This window comes from Clupea harengus, chromosome 13 (genome assembly GCF_900700415.2).
Source record: "Clupea harengus chromosome 13, Ch_v2.0.2, whole genome shotgun sequence".
NCBI lineage: Eukaryota > Metazoa > Chordata > Actinopteri > Clupeiformes > Clupeidae > Clupea > Clupea harengus.
Genome location: NC_045164.1, coordinates 16,429,251 through 16,447,611, shown reverse-complemented (window position 1 = coordinate 16,447,611; position 18,361 = coordinate 16,429,251). Strand labels below are relative to the sequence as shown.

The 18,361-nt window shown below is 40.8% G+C and overlaps 1 protein-coding gene across 1 annotated transcript in view; it reads left to right on the top strand.

Moving 5' to 3' along the window:
* The first annotated feature begins 5,772 nt into the window (after window positions 1-5,772).
* Window positions 5,773-18,361, top strand: part of LOC105892723 (rab11 family-interacting protein 2) — a 56,180-nt gene continuing 43,591 nt past the window's right edge. The window contains exon 1 of the mRNA XM_031579470.2: window positions 5,773-6,796. Coding sequence (XP_031435330.1) covers window positions 6,444-6,796 — 353 coding nt within the window. The 5' untranslated portion in view covers window positions 5,773-6,443. The remainder of the gene's footprint in view (window positions 6,797-18,361) is intronic.

The window sequence follows — 18,361 nt, the reverse complement described above, 5'->3', positions numbered from 1 at the left end:
ACAAAGTAACTGCTGAAACTTTCTAGGGACAGTAAGCATTATGTGTGATGCCATGTAACACTGTTACATAATGCCAGTCATTACAATGGTTTGCATTAATGTAGAGTCTTAACTGGACATATATCTACCAGTGATGCACTGATAAAATCCACCACTGGATTGGTTTTGATATTCACATTAAATGGATCAGTTATTGGCCACACATTTTAGTCATTTTAATGTGTATGCAATATAAGATGTATCTGAACACAGTATACTATGAGGCAAATGTTGGCTCAGTATTTGACTTGGCATAAAGCATATAAAAAATATCCAGTTACTCTTATTTTTCACTCAGTATTTTTTTTAAAGAATCTCCAGTTTCTTGGGGTTTTAGCACAGTGAATGCGCAACCATCTTGGTTGTTTCCCACCCAAAGGTAAGTGAAAAAGAAAAAAATAAGTAAATGAACAAAAAACTATCCATACAAATAGCATTTTAGTTCACTGTTAACCATCTATTTGCATCCGCCCATTATCACATTTGATCCCTTCCCCTTGACGGTTGTGGGGGCATACAGTGAGGGGGAGAGCTGGTTTCATCCAGTCACATTCTGTTCTCTCTGAAGCTTTAGTATGAGCTCCGCCACAGTGTCAGTAGGCTGCATACAAAGATGTTTCGCCTATTAGGCATCTTTGGTACATAGACATTATAAGAACTTAGATTATTAAGCATCTTTGGTACATAGACATTATAAGAACTTCAATTTTACATTTACATTTACATTACATTTACATTTAGTCATTTAGCAGACGCTTTTGTCCAAAGCGACGTACAAGGGAGAGAACAGTCAAGCTAAGAGCAATAAAAAGCATGGTGTAACAATAAATACTACTTTACATGAGAATTAGAAAACAACGACCTAGAAAAAAGGAAAAAGAAGTGCAGGAATGTAACTGCTGAAGTGCACGTTAAGCGCTAGTCAGGTGCCAGTTAGGAAGGGAGGTGCTCTCTGAAGAGTTGGGTCTTCAAAAGCTTCTTGAAGGTAGAGAGGGACGCCCCTGCTCTGGTAGTACTAGGCAGTTCGTTCCACCAACGTGGAACTACAAATGAGAATAGTCTGGATTGCCGTGCTTGCACAGACGGCAGTGCCAAACGGCGCTCACTAGACGAGCGCAGCGTCCTGGGTGTAACATTTGCATTTAGGTAGGTGGGAGCAGAACCAGCAAGCACTCTGTAGGCAAGCATAAGTGACTTGAACTTAATGCGAGCAGCTACTGGCAGCCAGTGGAGCTCAATTATTTTGATTGTCAGACACATCAGTTTGATCATTCAATTAAATTGTTGTAGTTTTTCCTTTCACAAAAACACATCACTGAAGGCCCAAACGGTAAAACCACGGTTTGAAAAAAAGGATATGTACGAATACCAACAAAAGAATATTGCAGGGGATTTTGGCACATTTTTTGGGGCCGCTACCCACGGTTAGCTGTGTTGCTCATTCCACAAATGCATGATCCTTACAAGTTGTACCTCGTTGTAAAAGTGACTAATCAGGCTTTCCAACTATATACAATACCAATTGGTATTATTAAAGGGGAGGAATAACCGAAATAACGTTTCCAAACTTTTTTTGAGGGGTTTATGTGTGCTTCAATCAACCCTTGACACTGTTGCACCATTGAAAAAGAGAATAAGAAAACAGAAAAGACTCGTCCCATGGTACACTGATCAGACTTGTGCACTTAAAACTTTCTGATGCAAAATCAGCTTACTATTCTTCATCGATTGAAAATAATAAAAACAACCCCAAGGTTTGTCTTTAACACCATTTCTAAACTAACAAAAAAACACAATAGAACAGAACTACTTATTGCTGCTTTAAAGTAATGAACAATTCACTCATTCAGGATATGTTCTACTATCATTCAAAATAGCAGTGTTCAAACCAGCTCTCAAAAAACCTAGCCTTGATCCTGATAATCTGGCTAACTATAGGCCCATATCCCACCCTTTCTTGTCAAAAAACTTCAAAAAGTAATAGCTAAGCAACTTAATTCTTTTCTACATGATAACTATCGAAGAAGACCTTCAATCTGGCTTTAGAGCCCATCACAGCACTGAAATGGCCTTAGTTAAAGTCCTGAATGACCTACTAATCGGGTCTGTTCATGGGTGCTCTTCAATACTGGTTCTTCTAGACTTGAGTGCTGCTTTCAACACTATAGGTCATCTTGTTACAGAGACTTGAATATCATATTAGCATCAAAGGCTGTGCATCAATTTGTTCCTGCCCATAATTAAGTCTTCCAATCACACCAGAGTAAGCTACGGTATTCCCCAAGGCTCTGTCCTTGGACCACTGCTCTTCTTCTTGTACATGCTACCCTTAGGCAGGGCCGGAGTGGGGCCACTTTTCAGCCCGGGAATTTCAGGCCCAAGACCGGCCCACTTTTTCTATGGTAGTGGAAATTGGATAAATGAAGCAACAGTTCAGCTCTTACTATCCTGTAGTTTTTTTTGTATTAATACCATGGTTCAACAAATAATGTAAAGGTTAAATAATAATCCACTTAAACTGAGAAGTTAACAAAAAATATTCCTCTATTCCACAAGGATAGGTTGATAAATTAACAAAAGCAAAAATAAATAAATAAAGCATTTGAAAAGTATCCCACTCTTCAACAAAGAAGCATATTGAACTAATGTTTACAGTTCAACTCACAGTGCAGTATACAGTTACATTGCGAATAGCACCAACAGCATCTGCAGCATCAGTAACCGACTAAGCAGTGCACTGGTTTCAGCCACTTTATCTATAACTGTGTCGTTGCTTATAGACATGAGGATTTCCTTCTCTGTGCACATTAACATGAAAGCCTCCAAGTTGTCCTATTCTTCACAAATTTTAAGGTTGAGAAGCTTCTCTCACATGCAACCTGTGTGATGGACAAAGTCAACAGAAACGTATATGCTAACCCAATGACATGATAAGCATCTGTGAGGAGGTTGTACTGTGAGAGTATTTGGACACAAATGGCACAGTAATATTTTAATTCAATTTAATATTTTGCTTGCGAATAGGTTGACAACGCTACAACGATATTAACCAACGCTATAACGTTAGCCGAATAGTTACATTGCTAATTATTAGGCCTATGTCTCTCTTTACCAGTTGCCACTTGTGTTTGTCCTCTTGAAAATAAATCGGTACGCTTGGCACATTTGGCAGCATCCTACTCCAGTGTCTTTCTTTTTTTTCAACCTGGCTTTTTCAGCCCCTACTGGCCTCTGCCTCCCATCCATCCTCCCTGATGCGTATCGTTGCGGTAGGGCCGGCCAAGCTAGCCTATCTGAGAAAACTTTTTGGAAAAGACGAGCTATGGACCCAACCAACTCTATTTGGGAGGGGAGGACTTCCTCGCATGGTACAACCCACGCAGAGGCTGCGGTGTCAGAATGCCGAACGCATATACATAGTAGCCTTGGCATACTATAGCATACTATGTCTATGGCCGAACGTGTGTAGCCTACTTTGAGAAAAAGGACTAACGTGACAAATGTCAAAACATTTAATTCTCGACCGGCCCAGAAGTGAAGCGGCCCACCGGGAACTCTCCCGATTCTCCCGATTACCCACCCCGGGCCTGCCCTTAGGTGCTGTCATAAGAAAACATGGCATTAACTTCCATTGTTATGCTGATGACACCCAACTTTACCTATCCATGAAACCCAATGAAATTGTACATCTACCCAAGATAGAAGCCTGCCTACAAGATGTAAAATCTTGGATGGCTAAAAACGTCCTGCTCCTCATCTCTGATAAAACTGCGGTTATGCTTGTAGGCAATTGAGAATGACACTATCTAGCCATCTACCCACACTTGATGGCATATCATTAGCATCCAACACTAGCATCAAAAAACCTTAGTGTAACTATCAACCAAGACCTCCTACTTGACTCACACATAAAACAGATCCCAGAGACATATTTTTTTCATCTACGCAATATTGCCAAAATTAGAAAAGTCCAAGATACAGAAAAAATAATCCACACTTTTATAACGTCACAAATAGATTACTGCAATGTCCTCCTGTCCGGATGTAGCAACAACTCAATAAAGAGCCTCCAGCTTATACAGAACGCTGCTGCTCGCACACTCACTAGAACTGAAAAAATATGAATATATCTCACCTGTACTTGCCTCTATGTGTTGGCTCCCTGTCAAAAGTAGAATTGATTTCAAAGTTCTCCTTCTAACATAAAAAGCCCTAAATGGCTGTTAAGGAATTAGTTGTCCCCTATTGCCCACCAAGACCTTCCTGCCTCCATCCGAGATGCAGACACACTTTCCATATTCAAATTGAGACTAAAGACATTCTTCTTTAGTGCATCCCATAGTCATGAATAATTGCATCGAAAACACGGCACCTGTCGCAACATTCTCCACCTCTAGTGTTTAGCAGGAGTGGGCTACGCGTGTTGCGGCTGTCACCACCAGCCAGTTATGCACTTCTATTGTATCCTGCCACCCTTACTATGCTTGTACAACTAACATTCCCCAAACACCAAGCCAGCCAATGTAACTACACATAACTCATCACAACAAAACACATCAAATTCCCAATATCAGTAAAACTGGGCTACAGACAGTGCATGTTGTACTGTGAAGGAGGGCCTTTACGAACGTGACCAGGTTGTGGCTGTCGCCAGCCAGTTGGCCACTGTTGTGTACCCCACCACCTTTGCTATCCTAACTGAAATCCACATGCACCATGTCAGCCAACCACAACTAAACATCACTCATCAAAACTAAACAAATACATTTCCTCTACACCTGGCCAGGCAGCCTCTCTCTCTCTCATTCTATATCCTTTTGCTAATCCTTATTGATACTGATAAAGTGGCCATATTACCTACTGTTAATTGCTTACCAAAATGTATCCGCTTATCTGTTTATCAAATTGATGTCTACTAACAAAATTGTCTTTCTCTTATAGCGTGACCTTTGCTTGCAAATGCTGATGGATGTGGAAACATTGTTCATCACCATATTCATCAAGTACATCTATGCATATTGGCAGCCGAACTCTACCCATTCACTTTGTTTCTTTCTTTCCCTACTAGTCTAGACTATCTTCACTGTGGGATGCTGCTGTTGTCTCTCCACCCGATCTACTTGTAGAAAACCCTCGGCCTACACGTACCCATCTCCACCATACGTCATACACTTATTCTACCCCATACTCTATGCTAGCATTTTCCTGCAATATAAATAATTGCCACCATCGGCAAAGTATTCTGTTCCTACTCTACTTACCCTTGTAATAGTAACCCTATGAGCACACTGTATACCCACTAAGCTGTTTTGTATGTATCATGTATATAACATATGATGTTTGTATGTATTATGTACATTTACCACTTTACCACTTCAGGGTTCAGGCACTGGGCTGTGCAAAGCGCCTTTAGACAATTGTTTTGTTTTGGCGCTATATCAATACAATGTAATTTAATTGACAGGTAAAAAGAAAGCAGTGACTCTTTGGAAAATGTTATGATTTGGAAAAATTCTTCTGTTGCTCCATCTCCTTCTAGCTCATTTCTTTAAAGACTGAGACATCCACCAGTAAACGAACCCAGGACATAGTTTACACAGATAAGCAATAGCAATGACTCTCACTCGTGTTGGTGTCATTATGGAACGAACGCAACGGTGAAGGAACCTTTATTTCTATGTCATTCCTGAATGGAGTTCCGGTTGACTGGCATACGTAGGTGACACAGAGCCAGTCGAAACGAGGAGTAGAGGACAGCAAACTTGCAGAGACCCATAATGCCTTAACTTGTCCAGGTTATGTCTACGGCAGCGAGAGGGTTAACCAAACGGTGTCGCATAATAAAGGAGGAGCGTTACATGCACACGAACTAGTAGGCTGCCTTACAATACCACAGTTTGGACTAAGATAGATTAGAACACTAGCGTTAACTCAGTTTGTCAGGGATGACCACATCACCGAATTGTAAAAATAACTAAGCAACAGGCTATTTAAAATTACTTTACTTAGGCCTACTTTTCTTCGTGACGTAAATTTGCCATCTCTAGCTGCAGTAGCCCAGGAGCCTATGATAGAAGCCTAGGCTACAAGGTCGCATAGAGAAGCTAGCTTCTTTTTGTCTCAATAGGCTACGTGTATGCTATTCAATAAGCTATATTAACCGCTAACACATTGTAGCCCACTCATCTTTAAATGTAACTGCCGTTTTAGCCACGTAATCGCTGGCTGTGTCCTGTTAAATCTGCGAATTTCAAATAAATGAAGCTGCGTATAATTTGCTTCCAGACTAATGAATTCAGACGGAAATTAGAGTAATGTGCTGTCTATAGGTCTACTAGTTAACTTGGTTAGTAAAACTGTAACATTAATCTAGATTTTATTTCTAGTAGCCTACAGGAGAGACGATGTCACTGGGACAACAATCTGAGATTTGCTTTCCAACACAAGTGCAAGTCACTGTTGTTAGAGCAGCAGATTTACAGCCAAAAGGAAAAAATCGAACCAACGACGTTTATACCATTATCCAGCTAGGCAAAGAGAAATACTCAACTTCTGTGGCGGAAAAAACTTTAAGCCCTATTTGGAGAGAGGAGGCTTCATTTGAGCTACCAGGACTGCTTCTTGAGGGCAATACAGAGGTATTTCAACTATGCTTGGTGGTCATGCACAGGTCTCTGGTTGGCTTGGATAAATTTTTGGGACAGAAGACCATCAACCTCAGTGATTTTTTTAATAACAAGGAGAGAGGCAAAACTGTGTAAGTGTTGCTTTTCTTAACTTTTATAACCAAAATGTAGCCTATTATAATCTGATGTTATTATTATTTTTGTTGTTCTATAATAATAATAATAAGTGGTAGTGGAGCAGGTGTAATTGAAGGTGTAACGGGGTGCTCTCCATCTCTACATTGTGTTCTGTTAAAGTGGATACATGACATGACTGGTCTCGCTCACACACAAGGACGCTCTCACGCTGCCTATTCGCCACAGAGAGCAAGGGAGGGGAAACATCCCCAGTTAAAGTCCATAACACGGGAACACAACCTATGCTCAACCCATTCCACACCCCCTGATCCCTACCGATGGGAGAATAGGAATAGAATTGCACAAACTCAACAAGACACCCCGACCCAACAGTGGGGAAACCAAGGGAAACGCTCAGCCCTGCTACTCTCACCCCCACTGACTTACCCCGAATTTCCGCAAACTAAAAAAAAAAAAATACAACAAGCAAATTGAACACAAACACAGGCCCAGAAATATACAATAACAGAAATGAGGATAAAAACCAATACAGAAAACCTTCAATGACAAACAGAGTGCAGATTTGTGTCATCCAAAATGAGAAGCAAAAGTCCATCAGTAAATAAAAGCTGCCTAGTAATGGACTCAGGAGGTGAGGGGCAGCTCCTCCCCACACCAACTACAGCAGAGGTGCCAGGTACACCTCATCATCAGGGAACACACCCACAACTGCAAACAAAACGTCTAATACAATAGACACTCCTTTTCCCACAAAGAAAAGCACATTTAGATTTAGAAATACAGAAACACGTTTGTATATAGAATTTAAATTTGCCAAAAATGCATACAACTCTTGTCTAATATAATAAATATGCTCTAATGCACTCTAATGCACTCCAAAAAGACTCCATGCCCATTGAACAGACACAGTCTGTATGAGCCTAGTCACAAGCTTATCCAGTCCACCCCACCTAGTGCGTGTCCCATCACTATGACCAACAGGTGAAACACTTGATGCAGTATTACCAGAGTGGGCTGCACACTGGGGTTCAGCAGACAGGGATCCATCAGCACACGCATCCGACACAACACACACAGGACTTTCACAGATAAATGTCTCACAGAGATCTGGCAACCACAAAATGATTTTCTACAGCTATATTCAGCAGCCCCACCAGGATGTGTTTACATATGCAGACCCAGTCCTTCAAGCAGGGGAGGTGGCCTTGCGCTGATCTATGTTGAGACGCCATGCTCTCTGCCTGATCAGTCTTCCTTTGAACTGCTGGCTGTTAAGCTCTCTGGACCCAAACCTACCATTAGTGCTGGTATTCATTACTTTCATTACTGAACTCTTGATAGTTTAAACCACCCTTAGTATTCTGTTTTTTAATATCCTCCTAATGGATGATTTTTTTATGTTTATTTTGATCACACTTTATTTTAATATTTTGATCCGACATGTGCACGGAAGATTTTAAAGCGATGTTAGATTGCTTAAATCTAACACAATATGTCAACTTTACAACCCACTTAGTTTGTTGTTCTGTTGTTGTTTGTTGTATATGGTGTAGATAACCTAGCGCTCGGTAAATCAAGGGTGCTTCGTGTCATGTCAGACAGAAGATCTCATCAGTTGAATTACCTTGAACCCATAAGCGAAGTCTAAAAGACTCCAAAGGAATCTAAATTTGGTTAAATAGAAAAATATTTCAGTCTATAGTCTTTTTTAAGTAATGCAATAATTTATCTGAATTGTATTGTAATTATATTATGTTGTAATACATTTTTGAGCACTTATGTCATGTGACATGGCACATTGTGATGTTAGTTGTGAGTTCCCTCTCTTTTGTGCATTCAGTGATTCAGCTAGCTATCTTTCTATTCTTTTCTGTTCTATTTGCAATAAGCAGCTATGGATATTCAGCAATTTCTAAAACGTCCAATGTCAAGTAAAGCTTGAACAACAGAAAAACAAGAGCCGCCTCAGTCTACCAGCCAGCAGAGCAAGGTAAAAGGGAATGAAATGATTAGAACTGTTGAGACTCACCTCTAACATTTGCCAATTCAAAATCGATCTTTAGACGGCAGTCTTGTAGGCCTATATCAACCTTGGTTTTTCAAACAAAGGCTGGTGTTGTGTTTTCTGATATATTTCACGTAGACAAGCAGTATGGTATAATGGATTTGGTAATGTTCATGTCATTCAGACAGACGATAAGCCCTGCTAAGGTCTCAGACTGTGTGAAAATGGGGCATTTAGCTGCCATAATTAAAAAAAAAAAAGTCAGAAGTGAGGACCCCCCCCAACAGGTCTGGGCTAATCGTGGTTTCAGGCCTCTCGGAATTGGGGAAGGTTCCCATTTCGGAATGTACCACTTCATTCACATAACGACAAGAAACAGTTAGGTAATGTAAAGTAGGCTAGCTAGCCAGAAAGCTAACATTACCTTAGTTTCACAAGTAAACTGTGAAGTATCGTTTAACATCACAATCACCTGCACTAACGAGTTTGACCTAAATTAACAGTGAAGTGACTAATTTGGGCATGGAGCATGTACATTCTTTATTTCACCACAAACGCTGCCATGTAGAGTGATGTCAAACCTACTTCTTGGAGCTCTCTAAAATCTCCCACTCTCCTGTGTGTATTATCCCACTCCGAGGTCGGTACTTTCCCACTTTTGCTCATGAATGCACCATAAGCCCCTAATGTTTTCAACCCCTAGGAAGGCCCCTGCTTGGCACTATTTATGTATTTGCATAAAACTCCATGCCTCGGGTGGACTGTGTGCTGACATCAGTTAAAAATGTCAAACTCAAATGCCTATGCTCGAACCCGGTTCCTGCTCCCACCTTCTCATTCGCAGATCTACTGGAATACTATAATGATAGTTTATCTTCTGAACTTAATACTCTTAGGGCCTCATTTACTAACAGGATTGCGCCCATTTCAGGCGTAAAATAGCGGGTAAAGACATAAAACCGTATTTCCAAAGGAGGCGCACCTGAGTAAAAGCGCAGATTACCGCTGCTTGGAAGTGGGTGTGGGAAAATGGGTGTTCATCGCAAAGAGATGGGAGGAAAGGCGTAAAGTGCGCCTAATTATGTATTAGTAACGAAACGAGGTGTTTTAGCATGACATATCAGCTGCTAAATGAAAACTATGTGCCTGCGAGAAATGTTCTTTTTATTTTAAATGTTTATATTTGATATATCATTTAATAGCCATACAAACAAATAGAATTACAAACTGTCCCACCAGCTAGCTGTTCGGGAAAAGTTCGGCCACGTCTTACCCAGAATCGCCGCTCATTGTATAGTTTAAACGGTAATTTCACTCATAGTTCAAGCACACCGAGTACAGTGCACACCTTCTGCGTAGGAGTAACGCGTATCTATACAGGAAAAGTACTTGTATTTGAAGTACACTAACTAAACTACCGGTAAGTAAATTGTAGAGACAGAGCAGCATATTCATTTCATTTTTATTTAGACGTTATAGCCTCTCAAGCGCAAGCTACACCCAGTGCCATGGCAACCAACAACTACAGTTTTCAAATGTATCGGGCAGCGTTTTTGAAAAGCATGGTTTTCAGTGTTAGAATACGCCGTTTTAAAGTAAGAGGTGTCGTGTATTCCTACCAGACTATTTAACGGGATGCTTTGGAGCAGTTAACCTGGATATTAACTATCCTAGCTATCTCTATCTTAGGGAACCATCTTAACAGTTTGCAGTTGCCTGTGTGTGATTAACTCATGTTAATATGTGTGAATATGAACTCGTGAACATAAACTCGTTAATATGAAGCTGCACAGGCACCCTGAGGGGTAACCATAGTAACCCAGAAACTCAATGTTCGCTCAAAAAGTTTAATTTCCCCAAATCAGCTCACCAATAAAATTAATTCAAAGTGATCAAAACTTTAAGTGTGGACGGAAGGGCTAAATGGAGAAATATTTATGAGTTTCTATATTTACCCGGGTTAGTTTGCTGTAACCTCGTGAACCAAAAGCTCAAATTCTAAATTCTCTTTTAACTCATCATCCATGGGTGGAAGGAACACGCAGGCTCTTTCTTCCCTATTTTAGCTGCGCGCTAAATAACACTAATGGGCGGGGTTAGGCGCTGATTACGCTGGTAAGGCGTCGACACATTCAGATGAGGTTCTTGTTTGATAAATACGATGCAAAATACCGTGCGCTATATGTGAGTTGGCAAAGGTGCAGATTAAGCTGCGGTCGCAATGTTAGTAAATGAGGCCCTTAGTCCCATACTGCTCCCTGGTACACACCTAAACTAAGCTCAAGTAGGGCTGAACGATTAATTGCATTTGCGATTTAATCGTGATATGCTAGAACGCGATTTTCTAACCGCAACGTTCGCAATTAAAAACGTGGTCTAAAAAATAAATACATTTTGCACACAGTATTTAAAAAGTGCATGCCTTGTGTTTATTCTTACAATTACTTTGTTTAATTACTTAAATCTACAGTGGCAAAGCCACCGATTTGTTATTATTGATTCTGTAATGAGCAGTTAAATAAAAATGTAAAATAATATTTTACACTAAATGTATCTAATATTGTGTTGGTCATATTTAAATAATTCATTACGATTTGTTGGGAAAAAAATTAGGATAAAAAAAAAAAATCGCATATTAAATCGCAATCGCAATATTGGGGGGGAAAAATCGCAATTCGATTATTTTCCTAAATCGTCCAGCCCTAAGCTCAAGGATTTAGGTTAGCACCTGGAGAGGCTCTGTACCAAAACTGGCCTTGCAGCTCATAAACAAATGTATTTGTAATGATCACATATAGGGCCAATAATTTTCCGCGATAACGGAAAACAGACGGAATTCGCGGAATGTACACTTTGAAACGGAATTGCAACTTTCAAACGGAAACACCATTTTGTGCATCAAAATCGCCCAAATTCCCCTGTATTTTGTCCTGCGAGACTGTATTTATTTCAAATAAGCACAACAACGATTGCAAGGATGAACAAACATTGAACAAAATGAACAACAAAAAAAACATTGAGAAAATGTCACGTCTGTGTTGAACTTCGCTCCGGCCACGCCCCCCTATTCAACAGTTGACGCTACAGTCACATTAATTCGCGCATCTTCCCAATCGCCTGCAAATAATCTTTTTTTCAGTCTTCTGTTGTGTTGATGGCTGGCAAACAACAATCTTAGAAGGTTTGGGTCACTTGTGGCACACATTATTTACTCATTTTAAGCTATCAATCTATCTCAAGGTGAACAAAATGAGCCGAAACGGAAAAAAAACGGAATTCACCAAATGTGAAACGGAAAACTCATTTTTTTTAAACGGAAAATCATTGGCCCTACACATACTCCTCTTCCAAAATGTACCTAAAACCTCCTGTTATGCAAATATCAATAGTACAGGTTAAGGGAAAAACTAGAACTCAACCCACCTGAACCGCATATGAACAGTAACCTTTTTAACGTTTTTCAACTCCAAAATGTTTATAATTCATGAGCAGCTGGATCATCATACATCATGTATCACAACGGATTGACTGTAAAATCGTATTATAAATTACATTTAAAGCTTCATAGCTACCTAACAGATCTCCTTCAGACGTTCCCTGCGGTCATCATCAGCAATACATCAGCAAGACTGGCAATACCAGTCATCAACTTCAGCACAATGGGCGCAAGGGCTTTCTCCTATGCTGCACCCAAACTCAGAAGTAGGGATGTGCCTTTTGATCATTTTGATCATTTGAGCATTTTGATATTGACAGCTTGAGTACTCATCGGAGAAAACTAGCAAGTATTTGAGTACTCTGGGGGTAGCGATCAACAAGATCACTAACGAGATCAACAGCAAATCTTAGGCTACCATTTTGGCTATTGGCTGAGGTTTTCTGTCAACTCTGCTAGCATCGCATGTACGTCTGTCTGTAGTTAAAGACATTACTCATGTCTTAGCTAAATAGTTCAACCAGGTTTGACTGTTGTATAAACACATACGTATATTCCATAAATGTTTATTCACTAATTTATTATGTTGTCATGATCGATCATTGTTGTCACTTGAGAGTACTCGTTTACTTGATTTCTCCACCCCTGTTACCAAGAGCACCTCTGCGACTAAAGACTTCTCAAAGTCCGCCCCTTGAGAATGAATACATGCAGGAAACCCAAAGAACACAAACTACCGTCTTAGCAGACCGATTAGGGCAGGGATAAGCACATGCCAGCTTAGTAAAGTTCTCAGTCACTTCTAAGACATTGATAGATTTGTTATTAGAATCTCCTGCTGACCAGAAATCAATGCAGACTAATTCTAAAGGAGTTGAGATAGCAATGGAAATGATAGGGGCCCTAGCCTCAGGTTCTGGAGCCTTACTAACTACACACCTGTGCAGCAGTCAATGGTTGCGATTCTAACTGCAAGTGTGCCAAAAAGATTATCGTTCATGATACTATGTCACCAGGGGATCGATTAACAATTTGACTTAAACGTGATGAATGGTCATCAGGTGCTGGCGAACCTGGCTAGATGTTATTCAAAAGGCTTGCACTTACCGATCGACTAATATTAGCACTGATTACCTTAACCTTCTCACTAGTCAACTTAACAGGGATATCAGGCTCAGCGAACTCAAGTGGCAGTAAACTCTGTGACAGAAGAGAAGAAAACTCAACCCTATCCTAAATTACAAAGCCACTGCCAGCTAGCACAGGGCTACCTGGACTACTAAATGTTAGAAGGCCCCTCCCCCCCTCCCAAGTACCCACGACTATTACTAGTAAAATCCATGGTAACTTAACACTCAAAAATACTGTAAATTGCAGAGAAGAAATACAAAATATATACAGCAGCTTACATACACTACTCATTTGCATCACCTTCAGCAAAGATATATACAAAAAAATATTGGGAGGAAAAATAATCAAGTCACCCCCGCTGGTTTTCTTCATAAAGGCCCCGTCACACCATAACGTTCTGGTCAACGTTCTATGACGTTAGAGGAAACGTTGGTAATCGTCCATGGTCGCTGGTATAGCGCCAGAAGAGCGTTGTGTGAAAGCTGGTGAACGCTGGAATCATCAGTAATCGCCGGTGATCGGCGGAGAACGCTGGTCCGAAAATACATTTTTGAACATGCACAAAAGTTCTCATGGAGGCCAGCGTTCTTCAACGTTTAATTTAAACGCTGGAGAACGTCCGTGGAACGTTTTACTAACGTTGCACGCGTTTGGCTGTCGTAGTCAGTCATCACCCTAGCGTTACTTGGTTGTTATTAATCGTTTGCCTTGCAGTGAACGACTCACTGGCGACCTGTCAACGACCACTGAACGGACCCCTAGCGCACGCAGTGTGTGACGAACGTCATATGGCGTCTAATGAGCGTCATTTAGCGTTTCCCGAACGTCCATGCATGTGGGTAGGGTAGACTGAGTACAGTTGATGCACCCGAAATAACTTATGTGCGCAGCAATCCTGAGATGTGATTTTTAGTTTGGACATGCCTACCAAGGTCCTCTTTGATCCCGGGAAATTTGAGCACCTAACCCATCTCTCGTACGAAGATATCGGTGAAAGTTTTTTCACCAAGGGAAGATCTTGATTTTATCATGTCCCTTCTACAATTAATATGTTATTAACCATACATGATCAACAAACGCAACTTACATCATTGTAAACGTTATTCTGTGCACTATAAATCTACAAATTCCATGCTATCATGTCATGCAAGGTCATTGCATAATCTAGCGAAAAGCGGAGTGGAGGGTATATATGCTTGCTTGAGCCCAGCATGAAGTAGATGTACTGAACTTGAACATAGCTGAGCACTGTTATAGCTGGTACTGTTCCATGGCAGATGGATATGATATGAAGACTCTTGTGACATGGACAATGTGTGTGGATGTGTTGATGTTTTCTAATAATAAACATTGAGAAACACAAATTCAGTGTCAAATTTAAATCATTTATTTTAATAACATAAAACCCCAGGAATAATGCCGGTTCTTTCGTAAATCACAGTAATAATAACAGTAAATCTTCTTCCGAAGACATTGCTAGTGAAAGAGGCTTTGTATTCTTCTTACTTTCAGCAGCATTTATCATCTTCTTACTTGCAGCAGCTCTAGTAGCAGAAGCCCCCCTCACACCTTTTTGTCGTCTTGGCGGCATGATGTTCACTGTTCAGATCAACTGAATCCACTATGATTTTCCAGCGTTTTATACCCGTTTGACAATAAAACCCACACGCCAGCAAAACGCTATTCTGTCGTTATTCACACGTTAATCACACGCTCAACGCGCTCGTCTAACTTTGACTTATCGTTCATCGCGCGCCAGTGACACGTCAGCACACGTTTGTCGCACACCAGTGACACGTCACTTGGTCGCTGTTACATGCTCCTCATGCGTCAGTCCCACGCTAGTCATGCGTAGGACTACGCTATTCTGTCGTTAGTCACACGCCAGATGTGTTCACCTCGCCCTAGAACGCTCAAAATTAAACGATTTGAAAGTTCAGAGAACGTTGACCATAACGTTATGGTGTGACGGGGCCTTAACACTGAGCGAAGTTAGCGTCTCCATAGAGACGTTTATAAAAAATTATATCTCTGCCGAAAGGGTAGTGGAATGGCTTCCATGACATATGCTTTCAGAAAAACGTTATTGATTTGGGATCGTAGTTGTTTTTCAGCCACAATTTGAATTGTTTAGAATTAAAACATTTTGTAACAAGGTGATAAGGAACTACAATGAATATGTTGCATAGGTGACATCACTGGTTTGCATGCCTCACCCAGCTGATCAAAATACTGATTTGCATTGCTTGCCTGGCTGGATATTTTTGTAATTACAAAAAAGATGCATACAGCGTGGTGATGACCATTATTGGTTACGGCATGTGGAGCAGTGACGCTACTCACATGGAGGGCTGACAGGTGGTGTCAGGGCTAACGTCAAGGACAAGGTATATGCTACAGTGACAAGGGCATGCGACTCGAGTTGTAGTCCGCTTATGAAACAAAAGAGGCCATTTCAAAATTTTGAAAGAAGGAAAATATTGCTTGAAATTTTAAGTTAGTAGGTTATTACTTTACAAACACTGGGAAAAAAAATTCTAGCACAGAGTATGGGGAAGAATAAGTGTATGACAGTGTGGTGGGGGTTGGTAGGTGTAGGCTGAGTAGTAGATTGGGTGGAGAGCATCCCACAGTGAAGAGAGTCTAGACTAGGAGGGGAAGAAAGACAAAGTGTGTGGGTAGTTCAGCTGCCAATACGCATATATATACCTAATGGATATGGTGATGAGGAACAATGTTTTTTGCAAGCAAAGGTCACGCTATAAAAGAGAGAAAATTTGGTTAGTAGACATGAATTAGATAAACGGATAAGGAGATAAATGTAGGCATCAGTATTAGCATTAGTAATATGATATAGGAGAGGGAGACGGCAGTTTAGTTTTGATGAGTTATGTTAGTTATGGTTGGCTGACATGCAAATTTGAGTTAGGATAGCAAGGGTGGCAAGATACACAACTGGCTGGCGACAGCCGCAACACGCGCTATATGCTGTACCCGGGATCTGTAAAGGCACTCCTTGGGATGCTATATGCTGTACCCGGGAGTTACGGGGGGTGTTACAAAGGTAGTGCATCCTGGAAGGGCTATAGGGTCATGGAGGAGGAGGAGACTGATTTTTTTTCAGTTGTGTCATTGAAAAAGGTCAGGGTTGGGTTGTTTTTATTATAAGAATAGTAAGCTGATTTTGCATCATCATCTGACAGATAATTATCCTTGCATTCCCAAGCATACAACATAGGGTATGATGATGTGTACCATTAGATCGACTATCATACTGTTTCCAAAAGTCACCTTTATTTGAATTCTGTTTAGGTACAATAACATTGACATACTATGTATGCCCTACTTACATTTTTCTCAAAAACCCCCATCAAATAATCATACAGCTGGAATATGTGCAAACCTCTAAACTGACCCACAGTGCCATTGTTTTGGTAACTTCGGGTGAGTCTCTAAATTCAACAAATAGGGGGCCCCATCTAACATTTATGACAATTACATTGTAGTGTTGAAAGGTATCAATGTATGCAAGGGGGCCGGTTTAACACCTCTTACCATCCTAACACAAACCCGTTTCACAAGGGAATGCCTTTTGGAGAAGATAACTATTTCACAGAAATCTTCATGCTGTTTGCGGTAGCCACTATACACCTACATATGCAACCGTAAATTCTGACACAAAATACACTCCATAGTCATCCAAAGGCATTACTGTACAAGTAAGCATACATCAATTTTTTTTTTACATTTTCCTCATCTGCAGTTCTGCGATGGACAGTTGGTACTGATCCCCCTTTTAGGCACAATCTCATCGAGAGTCCAGTGTTATACTGTCCAGGTTGGCAAAACAGTCAGATGAAAAGTGGTTAGCGCACAAGCATGTGTGCTGCTCAGTGCAGCCGACCACAGAGCAGTTGTTGGAGTTGTGAGTTCTCTCATGGAGCTAGCTAGCGTATCCCAGCGTATCCAATGCTTGCAAGAACAAAATGGTGTCAGATCGGGTGGTAAGGGGGCGGTCCAAGGCCATGAAGAGACACTCTTCTAATTCTAATGAGCACCCCTTGGGACGTCACAGTGGGGAGAAAATCTAAAGGGCTTGCTGAATCACATCTTTTCTGACAAAGACAGCCCATGACAAACTGGACTAGGTTGTCTTTATTCAGCGTATTTGTGTTGGGAGGCACACCAGATACCTAAATCTGTAGAAGCACTAAAAATACCTGTAATCAATACAATACTTGTAATCCGAAAGGATATTATTAAAAATATGTAATCTTATTTTCTGGCAGGAGTGAACCTTTCCCCTCCTGTAATCTGAAAGGATATTATTTAAAATATGTAAGCTTCTATTCTGGCATGAGTGAACCTCTCCCACTCCTCAACAGAGTCAAGAGCTCAAATGGCTCTTTTGTGTATAGGGAGTTTTTAATGTGAGTATGCAGAACCAACGTGTATCCGGTGTTTACAAAGGTGTATACAACTAAGATTGTATTAAGATTGTGTTCAATACAATTGGTGTATGGAATATATCGTTGGTGTATGTCGATTCAATTATATTGATTTATATTGCGCCATTGAGCCCAAGGTCTGATCCCCCTAGAGCAAGCACAAGGTGATGGTGGCATGGGAAAAGTGTCTTTAAACAGGATGAAACCTTGAGCAGAACCCAGCTTGGAGGAGGTTTCATCTGCTTGGGCCGGCCCAGTAGAGAGATTCAAAGGGATGGGGCGGGGTGTTGGAGGTAAGGGAAGCGAGACAGAAGCATCGAGAGGCAAGCAGATCATTCACACATAGAATCATGGAAGTACTGTGAACACACGTCGTATTGGCATACGTGGAGCAGATGTATCTGCGTACATAAAAGTTGCGGGGTGTGGAAACGAAGAGAGTACAGGAAGCATACAAAAATAGTTGTGGTATAACATACTGAGGGTCTTATTGTACTCATAGGGCTACCATGATTAGGTTGAGTGGATGCTTGTGATG